The sequence below is a fragment of the Rhinopithecus roxellana genome, chromosome 10, assembly GCF_007565055.1.
Source record: "Rhinopithecus roxellana isolate Shanxi Qingling chromosome 10, ASM756505v1, whole genome shotgun sequence".
Lineage (NCBI taxonomy): Eukaryota > Metazoa > Chordata > Mammalia > Primates > Cercopithecidae > Rhinopithecus > Rhinopithecus roxellana.
In genome coordinates, this window is record NC_044558.1 from 106,407,896 (window position 1) to 106,422,187 (window position 14,292).

The following is a 14,292-nucleotide window of genomic DNA, read 5'->3' on the forward strand; positions in this document are numbered from 1 at the left end:
GAGGCTGAGGCAGGAGAATTGCTTGAACCCGGGAGGCAGAGGTTGCAGTGAGCCGAAATCATGCTACTGCACTCTAGCCTGAGACTCTGTCTCAAAAAAAAAAAAAAAAAAAAAAAAAAAAAAAAAAAAAAAGACTGTTTTCATGCTTTAACCATCACCTGGACACCAGTGACTCACACGTCTGTGTCCCTAATTGTGCCTTCCTCTAAGGACAGTCCCACATTCTCAGCTCCATTCCCCTCTGAGTCCAATATTTGTTTCTAATTCAATACATCTGGAATTAAATGATTCAGTTCCTCTCCTTTTCTCCATCCAAATTCTTTTCCATGATCTCTTCCAAACTGTACTGATAAAAACGTTAGGTTGTATGAACATTCTTAAACCCTTCTTTATTTCTTCCTTACTGACTGTGGTCTGCCAATATAAAAGTTATCTGTACCATGGTGTTTATGTTTTTTAAAAAAAGTCTTTATCGAAGTACATTTACAGGTAAAATGGCACCTAATTATAGGTGAAACGACATGATACTTGTGATTTTCCAAATTATTCTAGAAAACATTGTATGTGTGTGTGTAGGTGAGTATAAGTGTGTGTGTGTATTCAGGAGGAAGTCGAGTAAGAATCGAGGAATGGTAAACTGAGTGGTGGGCACCTAAGGGCTCACTCTACTATTCTTGCTACTTTTATGTATGCCCAAAAATTTCTTTAATAAAAAGTTCTGGCCGGGTGCGGTGCCTCATGCCTGTAATCCCAGCACCTTGGGAGGCCAAGGCGAGTGGATCACGAGGTCAGGGGTGTGAGACCAGCTTGGCCAACATGGTGAAACCTGGTCTCTAATAAAAATACAAAAATTAGCTGGGCATGATGGTGGGCGCCTGTAATCCCAGCTATTCAGGAGGCTGAGGCAGGAGAATAGTTTGAACCTGGGAGGTGAAGGTTGCAGTGAGCCTAGACTGCGCCACTGCACTCCAGCTTGGGTGACAGAGCAAGACTCTTAACTCAAAAAAAAAAAAAAGTTCTGCCTGAGTGCAATGGCTCATGCCTCTAATTCCAGCACTTTGGGAGGCCAAGATGGGTGGATCACAAGGTCAGGAGTTCGAGACCAGCCTGCCAACATGGTGAAACCCCCATATCTACTAAAAATACAAAGAAAAATTAGCCGGGTGTGGTGGCGCACACCTGTAATCCCAGCTACTCGAGAGGCTGAACCGGGAGAATAGCTTGAAGTCGGGAGGCAGAGGTTGCAGTGAGCTACTGCACGACTGCAATTCACCCTGAGTAAAAGAGCAAGATTCCATCTCAAAAAAAACAAAACATAAATAAATAAATAAGAAGGTTCTAAAGGAGGAGTCATTCCTAATCAATCAATTTAATGCATATTCATTGGGCATGAGACAGCATACTCTTCTCCAGGGATGCACGAGTGACTATGTCATGTCCCTTCCTCAAGAAGCTCACCGCTTGAGAAGCACAGGGAAGGAAATAAAACAGGTTACACTCGTTAGAGACAAGCAGGAAGTGTGGCAGATGGTAACAGAGGCCATCGATTCTTCCCCTCCCTGCATCCGCACCCTTTTAATAAGGCAGCATTAAAGATCTTCTCATTAGGAGGTAGGGACGGTATCTCCACCCGTTGAGTTGCTTTGGTCAATGGGAAGGAGGCAAGCCTATCACAGGCCGAGGCCTGGAATGTGCTTGTGGGTTGGGGCCTGTTCTCTCCTCCTGCTGAGCCTAAAACAGGATGACAGACACCGTGGAGACAGGCCTCAGGGGTCCCCACCATCCCAGCTAAGGTCCAGGCATGGAAGTGAGGCCACCCTGTGTGTTTAAGGCAACTGGTTTGTTAAGCAGCAAAAGGTAACTGACAGAGGAAGGGAACTCATCTATGCCAGTTCTGGAGGGTCAAGGAAGGATTTGTGGTGGAGGATGACATTGAAGGCTGACAAGTTAGAGAAAAGGGCAGTGAATTCATGGAGAAGGAGCATGCTTCCACAGGTAAAATATTTCTTTTTTTTTTTTTTTTTAATGAGACAGAGTCTTGCAGTGGCTCCATCTCTGCTCACTTCAACCTTGGCCTCCTGGGTTCAAGCAATTCTCTTGCCTCAGCCTCCTGAGTAGCTGGGACTACAGGTGCACATCACCATGCCCAGCTAATTTTCTGTGTTTTCAGTAGAGACAGGGTTTCGTCATGCTGGCCAGGCTGGTCTTGAACTCTTGACCTCCGGTGATCCACCCACCTCAGCCTCCCAAAGTGCTGGGATTAGAGGTGTGAGCCACCACGCCTGGCAATTATTTCTTTAATATCTGTCTTAACCAACACAGTTGGGTTCCCATGTTTGCTGTTTCATTTAATTTGTTGCAGTATGTTGTTCTGGTTGAGGTTTATAAAGAACATCCTACATCTTGCAGACAGGTAGTAGGAAAAGAAACCTTGATAGCCTTTGATAGCCTTTCACATCACTGTAGACATCATTCTTGCACGCTGGACCCAAACTCAACAAGTGGCAATTTCTTAAAGTTTAGCTGCATTAGGGAACGTTTTATATTCAGTTATATTAAAGTCTATTAGCCTACCTGGTACTTTGAACTGATCTTTCACCTATACCTGATTCTATAGGTCACATGTCGGTCATTTAAAACATACTGGCTCACCGAGTCATGCAGATCTTTCAAATGTTTTTTTTTTTTTTTTTTTTTTTTTTTTTTTTTTGACGGAGTCTTGCTCTGTTGCCCAGGCTGGAGTGCAGTGGCCGGATCTCAGCTCACTGCAAGCTCCGCCTCCCAGGTTGACGCCATTCTCCTGCCTCAGCCTCCCGAGTAGCTGGGACTACAGGCGCCCACCACCTCGCCTGGCTAGTTTTTTGTATTTTTTAGTAGAGACGGGGTTTCACTGGGTTAGCCAGGATGGTCTCGATCTCCTGACCTCGTGATCCGCCCGTCTCGGCCTCCCAAAGTGCTGGGATTACAGGCTTGAGCCACCGCGCCCGGCCAGATCTTTCAAATGTTTAAACATTTCATTATACAACATTCAAAAAAGTCACATTCGTTAGTATAACCACCGATCTCATCAGGAAAGCCTTCAGATATTGGGAAACCAACAACCTCATGCTGGCTTTCCAAAATTCTAATCTTTACTTGAAAATTCAAATTTGGCCATACACAGTGGCTCGTGCCTGTCATCTCAGCATTTTGGGAGGCCGAGGTGGAAGGATGGCTTGAGCTCAGGTGTTCGAGGCTCCAGTATGCCGTGATTGCACCATTGTACTCCAGCCTGGTTAACAGAGTGAGAGCCTATCTCTTAACAAAAAAAAAAAAGAGGGACTGGGCACTGTGGCTCACACCTGTAATCCCAGCACTTTGGGAAGCCAAGACAGGCAGATCACAAGGTCAGGAGTGTGAAACCAGCCTGGCCAACATGGTGAAATCCCATCTCTACTAAAAATACAAAAATTAGCTAGGCGTGGTGGTGGGCACCTGTAATCCCGGCTACTCGGGAGGCTGAGGCAGGAGGATAACTTGAACCCGGGAGGCAGAGGTTGCAGTGAGCGGAGATTGCACCACTGCACTCCAGCCTGGGCAACAGAGTGAGACTCCATCTCGGAAAAAAAAAAAAAAAAAAAAAAAGAGGAGAGAGAAAAGGTCGGGTGCGGTGGCTCACGCCTGTCATCCCAGCACTTTGGGAGGCCGAGGAGGGCAGATCACTTGAGGTCAGGAGTTCAAGACTAGCTTGGCCAAGAAGGCAAAACCCCGTCTCTACTAAAAAAACCGTAACAACATGTATTCAAAGGTCAATATTTGAAAAGCTAATAATTTGTATTTTTTCATCAAGGACATTTTTAAGTGAAATTGACTTAAGTGGGTGACGGTGACTAATCAGTGAATATTAGCACAGATGGGCCTCCTGCCTTTATTAGTATTAAGGCAGCAGCACTTTTACTCATCATGGCGTTTTACACCATGAGAAACGCCAAAAGAAAAGGCTTCGCATTATTATTTAGAAAAGGCTTGACTTGGTGGAGGCCCTGAAAGAGTCCGGGGGAACCTCAGAGGTCCAGGGACCCCATTGTGGTAACCACTGGTTTGAAAACTACCTTAAGAAGCCAGACAGATAGTCCAACAGATAGGCCGGGTGCAGTGGCTCACACCTGTAGCCCTAACACTTTGGGAGGCTGAGGTGGGTGGATCACTTGAGGTCAGGCGTTTGAGACCAGCCTGGCCTACGTGGTGAAACCGTGTCTCTACTAAAAATACAAAAATTAGCCTGATGTGGTGGTGCATGCCTGTCGTCCCAGTCACTCAGGAGGCTGAGGCAGGAGAATCGCTTGGACCCGGGGAGCAGAGGTTGCAGTGAACTGAGATAGCACCGTTGCACTCTAGCCTGGGTGACAGCATGAGACTCTATCTCAAAAAAAAAAAAAAAAAAAAAGTACTACAGTAAAACTGGAAACCAGGATGCCTGTTGGGTTTTCTAATACTGAGATTGACAAGTCATTAATTTGCACTAGGAAATACAATCTCCATGCTCTGCCTGGGAAAAGTCTGACATAAAGAGTAAGACCATGCGCAGTCAGGGGCGTGTGCAACTTCACATTCACAGATATCTAGCATCCTGAGCTTTTGGAAGAGACCACAGATGACTGGGTTCTGCCCTTGTCCCAATGCAGCAGTTCCCAAGTACCACCATTTTGCAAATTGCAATTCCATAAAGGAAGGGCACAGCCTGCAAATGATCAGGGCATACACACAGTGCACAGTGGATGAACTGGCACAGCACAAGCCCTAACAGCACTGGTGGAGCAGGCTCAGTGCAGTTCCCACCGCCAGAGACAGCAACCTCGCCCACCAAAGGGAACCTGACCTTTGGCTTTTTTTAGTTTTGCAGGCACCAGCTGTATGGTGCATTCACATAGCTCCTTACTGAGAATTCAGTTAGGCTCCCACCAGCTCATATACCTGCCCTCTGAGCCATCATGAATAAAAAGTCAATAAATGAATTAACTTATGGATCTACAAACTCTTGTCTGTTTAAAGCTCTTCAAATAAACGGTCCAACCCAGGAAACTACCTCTGTCACCTAAGCGATGGTTACTCTCATGTATACAAGGTTGCCGCGACATTTATGCTGCAGCTGATAATCACCCGATCTGAGAACACAGAAGAAAACAGGGCCAGGTTCGGTGGCTCCACCTGTGATCCCAGCACTTTGGGAGGCTGGGGGTGGGGCTGGGCAGATCATTTGAGGTCAGTAGTTCGAGACCAGCCTGACCAACGTGGTGAAACTCCATCTCTACTAAAAATACAAAAAAATTAGCTGGGCATGGTGGTGCGCACCTGTAATCCCAGCTACTCAGGAGGCTGAGGCAGGAGAATTGCTTAAACCCGGGAGGTGGAGGTTGCAGTGAGCTGAGATTGTGCCATTGCATTCCAGCCTGGGTGACAGAGCGAGACTCCATCTCAAAACAAAACAACAACAACAACAAAGAAACACAGACAACACATTACTGGGCTATTTTTGTCGTTCAATAACAACATCAAAAAATATCAGGGACATTTTAGGTGCATCTACACACACAAAATCAATCTATGGGAAACAACACACTATTGTGGCCACAACAGGCACCATCCATGGGAACACTATCAGCTCGGTAAGGCTGCCTTTCAGTTCTCAAATTCTGCAATTTCTTTTTTTTTTTCTTTTTTTTTTTTGGAGACGGAGTCTATCTCTGTCGCCCGGTCTGGAGTGCAGTGGCCGGATCTCGGCTCACTGCAAGCTCCGCCTCCCGGGTTTACGCCATTCTCCTGCCTCAGCCTCCCGAGTAGCTGGGACTACAGGCGCTCGCCATCTCGCCCGGCTAGTTTTTCGTATTTTTAGTAGAGACGGGGTTTCATCGTGTAGACCAGGATGGTCTCGATCTCCTGACCTCGTGATCCACCCGTCTCGGCCTCCCAAAGTGCTGGGATTACAGGCTTGAGCCACCGCGCCCGGCCGAATTCTGCAATTTCATCAGCACGACCAAAACAACACCACCAGATAAACACATACCCACTGCGCTTGTGCCATTTCCTTCATTGACTCTGTGAAAGCGACAGCAAATCTAGTAAATGAACAAAAATAGTAGAAACAATTAGGCCAGAATTCAATTAAAAGAACTATGAAACAGCTCTTTGGAACAAATTATGAGAGACAAGGTAAGACACTAAATTTAAAATGCAATCAATCTTTATTACTTGTGGTCATTGGCCATTAGGTTTAATCTCAACTCACATCAAAAAAAGTTGTATATGCAAGAAGTAAACCAAACGAAGCTTAAAACTTCCTGTTTTTTTCTCTTCCTTCCACGCAAGTTCGGAGAGGCAGGGATAAAATCAAAAGCAAGAAATCAAGATGCAGGAGAGAAGCAAGGAACTTGCTTGGTTAATCCACCCTGAACATTCAAGGGCAGCCTGTCCACTCCACTAACTCTGCCAAGGGAAGACTATGGGGACACAATTACAATTTACTGAGTGCACATGGGTGCTCAATGTTATCATCTCCCTCCTTTCAATTGCTTCTTTAGGAAATGCACAAGGGCCCTCAAAATTAAGAATATAAAGGTAATCTATTTATTAACTTTATGTTTGCCATGAAGTGCAGAAGTATTAACAGGTACTTTTCCATGGAAATGTGGAGCCCATTCTTAGATGGGAAGCGCCGATACTACCGAAACGTCCATTGTTACCAAATTACATGACAAAATCAATAATTCAGACAAAATCCACAAGTGAACTTCCACTGAAATTCGACAAAATAATTTTAAAGTTTACCTATACATATAATTGGGTGACAAACAATCAGAATACTTTGATAAAGAAGAATTCAGGCCAGGCACAGAGCCTCACACTTGTAATCCCAATACTTTGGGAGGCTGAGGCAGGAAGATCACTTGGGCCCAGGTATTCAAGACCAGCCTGGCAACACAGGGAGACCCCCATCTCTACAGGAAAGAAGTTTTTATAATTAGCCAGGCATGGTTGAGCACACTGTAGTCCCAGCTACTCGGGAGGCTGAGGCAGGAGGATCACTTGAGCCTGGGATGTCAAGGCTGCAGTGAGCCATGATTGCGCCACTGCACTCCAGCTTGGGTGACAGAGGAAGAAGAAAGAAGGAAGAAGGTAGAAGAAGGAGGAGGACGAGGAGGAAGAAGAGGAAGAAGAAGAAGAATTCAAAGATGAGACTTGTATTAACAGATATCAAAATAAATTAAAAATATAATCATTAAAACAGTGTTGGCAGTGAAGAAAAGACAGAAAGATCAAAACCAAATACAAGGCCAGAAACAGACTCAAATACATTTAAGAATTTGACATAGCATAGGCCGGGCGCGGGGGCTCACACCTGTAATCCCAGCACTTTGGGAGGCCGAGGCAGGTGGATCACAAGGTCAGGAGACTGAGACCATCCTGGCTAACATGGTGAAACCCCGTCCCTACTAAAAATACAAAAAATTAGCCAGGCATGGTGGCATGAGCCTGTGGTCCCAGCTACTCAGGAGGCTGAGGCAGGAGGATGGCATGAACCTGGGAGGCGGAGCTTGCAGTGAGCCGAGATCGCGCCACTGCACTCCAGCCTGGGCGACAGAGCCAGACTCCGTCTCAAAAGAAAAAAAAAAAAGAATTTGACATAGCACAAAGCCAGAGAAGTGGTTCAGTACATGGAAAAAGTTAGTTTCCTACCTTCTATCACATATCTAAAAAGGTGGTTCAGAAGCTAAGTGAAAAAAAGGTAAGGTGACAAGAGGAGTCTGGAATGATACAAGTGACCAAGCAACTGGCCTCAGCCCAGGAAAGGTTTTCTGAGTACTAAAAGCTATGACATTATTGGATACCACAGGCAGGGTATGAAAAGGAGAAAGAAAAAATTATGAAATTAATTCTAAAGATAAAAAAGCTTCGATTATATTAAAATTAAAAGACTACTGAAATACCACAAATTAATGTGGAAGAAATATGTGCAACTGACACGGAGAAAAGAAGAATACTATCCTTGGGCGGGAGCTCTTCAAAATTAACAAGGAAGCCAAACATCCCAAGGGAAAAAAAAAGGATGGGAAAAATGGGACATTCACAGGAGAGCAAATACAAGGGACCATAAAATGTGAGGAAAAGTAAAATTTCTCTAATAACAAATTAAATCTAATTAGAACAACAGGAAAGAATTGCATCACATATAAGGTTGGCAGTTTTAAAAATAAAAATGCCCAATGTTAACAAAGGAGAGAAAATGAAAACATATACCCACTTGGTGAATTAAAATGCAAATATTCTTTCTGAAGAGAAATTTGAGAAACTGCATCAATATATTCACATGTTCATATCGTTAGACCTTGCAATTCTACCTCCATGAATTCAACCTAAAGATAAAATCAGACAACTACACAAAGACAGACACAGGTTGTTCCCTGTGGTGTTGTGTCTAACAAAGATATAAATGCCCAATCTCAAAGAATCGGTTACAGAATTTATGAGAGAATTCTATGCAGCCATTCAAACCATGTTTGGAACCTTAAAATTATCAAAAATGTAGCTGGGTGTGGTGGTGCATGCCTGTAATCCCAGCTATTCAGGAGGCTGAGGCAGGGGGATCGCTTGAACCCAGGAGGCAGAGGTTGCAGTGAGCCAAGATCACGCCACTGCACTCCAGTTTGGCGACAGAGCAAGACTCTGTCTCAAAATATATATATATATATATATATACACACACACACACACACACACACATATATATACACACATATACATATATATATACGTATATATATATAGTACGTGTCATTCAGCCCAAATTTTCAAAAATAATAACAACAAAAATACAGTCACAATCATACAAATAAAAGTAATTAAAAGATCACCTAACAAAAAGCTAGTCATGGTTAAAGTACACATAAAGTACAAAAAAATTAGGTAATTTGCTTTTCCCTGGCTTCTTCAGTACTTTCCAAACTTCCTTTTTTTTTGGAAACGGAATCTCGCTGTGTAGCCCAGGCTGGAGTGCAGTGGCACGATCTCGGCTCGCTGCAACCTCTGCCTCCCGGGTTCAAGCGATTCTCCTGCCTCAGCCTCCCGAGTAGCTGGGACTACAGGCGCCCACCACCATATCCGACTAATTTTTTGTATTTTTAGTAGAGACAGGGCTTCACCGTGTTAGCCAGATGGTCTCGATCTCCTGACCTCGTGGTCCGCCTGCCTCGGCCTCCCAAAGTGCTGGGATTACAAGCATGAGCCACCGCACCCGGCGTTACTTTCCAAACTGTCTACATTGTATTGGGACAGACTTTTTTTAGTTAAAAAGAAAATTCTTAACAAAATATTTTATAAAGTCAGGACTTTCAATCTTTCAAGACTTCCTGTAGATAATATACATCCTCCTACCTTTCTCCCACATCATTATTTTCCCCTCTACTCATTATAAAAATGCTATTATTTCTCTTATCTTAAAAACAACTATCTTAATCCCACAGTCCCTGCTTCAATTACTGTCCTTTTTCTCTTTTCTCCTTGACAAGAAAAGCCCCAATGTTACCTTGACTCAACACCTCCAATGCCTCTCTTCTCATTTAAACCACTCCAGGCAACTCCCCTGACTGCACCATTGAAATTGCGCTCAAGGTCACTAATGACCTCCATGTTGGTAAACTAAACGGTTCCATCCTCAGTCTTCATCTTACTTGACCTATCAATAGCAACAGACACATATGCTCTCCCCTTCCTCCTTGGAATGCTTCTTCATTGGCTTTCACCAAACCATTCCATTTCATCTTTCTGGCCACTCAGTCTCAGTCTCACTAATTCCTCTTTCTGATTTCTCAAAAATGGGCTGCTCCAAGACTCCGTTCTTGGGCTTCTCTTCTCTGTCTGCACTTACTCCCTTGGTGATCTCACCAGTTTTCAGTTTTCAATAGCATCTGCAAGGCTGGATGCGGTGGCTCATGCCTGTAATCTCAGTACTTTGGGAGGCCAAGGTGGGTGGATCACCTGAGGTCGGGAGTTCGAGACCAGTCTGACCAACATGGAGAAACCCTGTCTCTATTAAAATTACAAAATTAGCCTGGTGTGGTGGTGCATGCCTGTAATCTCAGCTACTCAGAAGGCTGAGGCAGGAGAATAGCTTGAATGTGGGAGGCGGAGGTTGCGGTGAGTCGAGATCATGCCATTGCACTCCAGCCTGGGTGACAGAGCGAGACTCTGTCTCAAAAAAAAAAAAAAAAAATAGCATCTGTATATTGACCAACAAACTCCCGACCCCTCCCCTAACTTGCCCAGACTTCTACCTACTTCTTACTTCCATTTGGATGCCTAACACAAACCCTAAGCTTCATACCTATGTCAAATAATGAGAACCATATTTCTAGTGATGAAATAAACACACATATAGCCGTATATGTGCATATGTACATACACACATTTCCAAGCTCTAAGGGGGCTTACAAGAAATGACACTGAGTAAGCAATAAGCACAGAGCTTAGTTTCTAAATAGTATTCTCTAAAAAGACAACAAAAATTATAAAGGACCAAGGACTCCTTTGAGAAATAGCCATTTCCAGAAGTAGGACACGGTAGACAGGAGATGAATCAGGAACATTTTATGATACCAGAAAGTAGAAAAGTGCTCAGAAAATGATGAATGATGAGAGCATGTCAAAAAAACTCAGGCATCAGCTCAAAGCATCTCCTGTGGGCAAATCTGGGACAATTTGAGCAACCAAATAAACAAAAATAGTAACAGATAACCTGTAAAGGAAAATAAGATAAATATCCATGAGTCCATGTTTTTATATATATATACAGTATAAATATATTTCATATTTTTATTTTATATAATTTAAATATAAATTATAAATATAATTTATATTTTATATTTTTATAAAAATATATTTTATAAATATATATATTTTATATACATATATATATTTTTTTTTTTTTTGAGATGGAGTCTCACTTTGTCACCCAGGTTGGAGTACAGTGGCGCAATCTCAGCTCACTGTAACCTCTGCCTCCCGGGTTCAAGCAACTCTCCTGCCTCAGCCTCCTGAGTAGTTAGGATTATGGGCACGACTAATATTTTCTTTCTTTCTTTCTTTTAATTTTTTTTGTTTTGTATTTTTGGTAGAGATGGGGTTTCACCGTGTTGGCCAGGCTGGTCTCGAACTCCTGGCCTCAAGTTATCCACCCAACTCAGCCTCCAAAAGTGCTGGGATTACAGGCATGAGCCACCACACCCGGCCCCCACGATCCTTCCATACTGAATAACAAATAAATAAATAAGTAAATGGGATCAAAGGGGAAAGTCTTCCGTAAGGTAGAATTCCAGTTAATAAACAAGATGCAGTGCGAATGGAAAAATCATCACCAGGCAAATACCGCAGGAATAATTACTGCAGACGAGAATCAGGAAAGGACGATTCCTTCCCTGTAGCAGGACCCAGAAATGGCAGATTCTTCCTCCAGAAGGCCCCGCTTCCCCCGCCTGTGTCTGCCCCAAGCTTTCCTTCTGCCTCCTCTGCAACCCTGTCACCAGTCGAGGCACATTCCATTGCAGATCCCCTACTAAAGCAAGAAGTAAGGAAAGGACGGAGAGGAGATCACGCTGGACTTCCCACCAAGGCTCACTTTCATAATCCAAGCGCTCCACAGCGCTGACGCGGAAGGAGGCTCGAGCCCAGCACAGGTTGTTCTGCTGGCCTCAGTTATGAGAAGCTCTCCATTTGCTCTGAAAACTAACAAGGGGTGCAAGGAAACTGTGTCTGGGGGAATAGACTTTATCCTGTGAAAATAAGATTAAAAAGAAAGAAAAGTAGCTAAATAACAATTGCCTGACAATGGGCCCTTCAGGGGAGTGTATAAACCTTCCTTTGCCAGGAACACTGGAAACCGAGAAACTTAAGAATTGAACAATTGGTGGGGTGCGGTGGCTCATGCCTGTAATCCTAACCCTTTGGGAGGCTGAGGCAGGCAGATCACTGTGGTCAGGAGTTCGAGACCAGCCTGGGCAACACAGAGAAACTCCATCTTCACTAAAAATACAAAAATTAGCCGGGCGTGGTGGTGCACACCTGTAGTCCCAGCTACTGAGGAGGCTGAGGAAGGTGAATCGCTTTAACCCAGGAGGTGGAGGCTGCAGTGAGCTGAGATCGCACCACTGCACTCCAGCCTGGGGGACAAAGCAAGACTGTCTCCAAAAAATAATGAAATTAAATTAAATTTTTAAAAAGCACACATTTCTTATGACAAACATAAAGCTACCATTTTTGCACTTTCAGTTGAACATTGCCATTTTGAAATAGATTTACTCACTTTCACATGTGATTTTTTCGTAAAAAATATCTTTGGGCTTAAATATCTACAGCTTAAAACTTGTGAAAACTGGCCGGGCGTGGTGGCTCACACCTGTAATCCCAGCACTTTGGGAGGCCGAGGCGGGCGGATCACGAGGTCAGGAGATCGAAACCATCCTGGCTAACACGGTGAGACCCTGTCTCTACCAAAAATACAAAAATTAGCCGGGCGTGGTGGTGGGTGCCTGTAGTCCCAGCTACTCGGGAGGCTGAGGCAGGAGAATGGCGTGAGCCTGGGAGGCGGAGGTTGCAGTGAGCCGAGATCGCGCCGTGGCACTCCAGCCTGGGTGAGAGAGCAAGACTCCGTCTCAAAAAAAAACTTATGAAACTACCAATATTCAGCCATTTTATGCATACAAAACAGCAAATTCACCTCGTTTAACCTATCGTGTGCTATATATTTCCTATTTATGAGGCTATTTTTGAGGTGTTTCATTTTATACAAACTCTCTTGCTCATTTGCTTGACAATAATTATTTCTTTTCTTTCTTTTTTCTTTCTTTTTTTTTTTTTTGAGACAGAGTCTCCCTCTTTCACCCAGGCTGGAGTGAAGTGGCGAGATCTCAGCTCACTGCAACCTCTGCCTCCCCAGGTTCAAGTGATTCCCCTGCCTCAGCCTCTTAAGTAGCTGGGATTACAGGCATCCGCCACCATTTTTGTATTTTTAGTGAAGACAGAGTTTCCCCATGTTGCCCAGGCTGGTCTCAAACTCCTGACCACAGTGATCCACCCACCTTGGCCTCTCAAAGTGCCGGGATTACAGGCGTGAGCCACCCACCGCACCTGGCCAACAATATTTTCTTCTAATATGTACCTGGATGATCCTTCACCAAACAATTTCCATAGGTTTCAAATACTCTTCATTTAGTTTTGATATTGATAACATAATTATCAAGTACTTATTACATTATAATACGTATAAGCCAAAAAGCTGAAGCTAAAGTAAGTTCAAATACTATATTATATAGAAAAAAATTTTAATACTAAAAAAACTTCAAAAATAGACCCTATAGGAAAAATATAACTATTTAAAAGCATTTGATTAAAAACGAAATACTCATTATAAAGCTAGACAAGTTCAATACTTGCTTTTACAGAAAAGTGTGCTATATTGTATTGGACAAGGACTCTGATTCATGCCGCTTTCCTGCCCACTAACCTCGATCAATAATCCCCCAAAATAGAAATCAGTGTTTACTTTAATAACAACACAATGAATAATATTAATGATAATACTGTAAGATGGATTCATTCAATGTTGTTTTTTGTAAACAGAATTATTTTCCTTCCATAAGGCAGTGTGTTACCAACTACAGGAATCTAAAGGTAATGAATTTGCAGACTGTAAGAACAACAGCAATAAGAAAACCTATAAGAAAAGATCCCCAAGGTAACCCCAATGTGTTTTAATGCCTTTTTTTATTGTAACACACACACAGGCACATGTGTGTGCTCTCTATTATGATCAGGTGGTGTGAAAGGAAAATATCTTGGGACCCCAGATCACTAAGCTAAAGGGAAAAGTCAAGCTGGGAACTGCTAAGGGCAAACCTCCCTTCTATTCTATTCAAAGTCACCCCTCCACTCACTGAGATAAATGTGTATCTGGCCTCCTTGGGAAAGGCCAATCAGAAACTCAAAAGAATGCAACCTTTTGTCTATCACCTACCTGTGACCTGGAAGACCCCTCCCCGCTTTGAGTCTTCCTGCCTTTGCTTCCAGTTGTCCTGCCTTTCCAGAACACACCACTGTACTTCCTATATATATTGATTGATGTCTCACGTCTCCCTAAAATGTATAAAACCAAGCTGTGCCCCAACCACCTTGAGCACGTGTCATCAGGACTCCTGAGGCTGGATGCGTGTCTTCAACCTTGGCAAAATCAACTTTCTAAACAGTAACTGAGACCTGTCTCAGGTT

The 14,292-nt window shown here is 43.5% G+C and overlaps 1 protein-coding gene across 4 annotated transcripts in view; it reads right to left on the reverse strand.

The window, feature by feature from the left end:
• The window catches only part of GLT1D1 (glycosyltransferase 1 domain containing 1), a 117,213-nt gene that overhangs the window by 79,754 nt on the left and 23,167 nt on the right, over nt 1–14,292 (reverse strand). For 3 of the 4 annotated variants that reach the window (XM_010388769.2, XM_030939930.1, XM_010388770.2), the window contains one exon: nt 6,044–6,095. The exons of the other annotated variant lie outside the window; for it this stretch is intronic. In XM_010388769.2, coding sequence (XP_010387071.2) covers nt 6,044–6,095 — 52 coding nt within the window. The remainder of the gene's footprint in view (nt 1–6,043; nt 6,096–14,292) is intronic. 4 annotated transcript variants of the gene reach the window in all.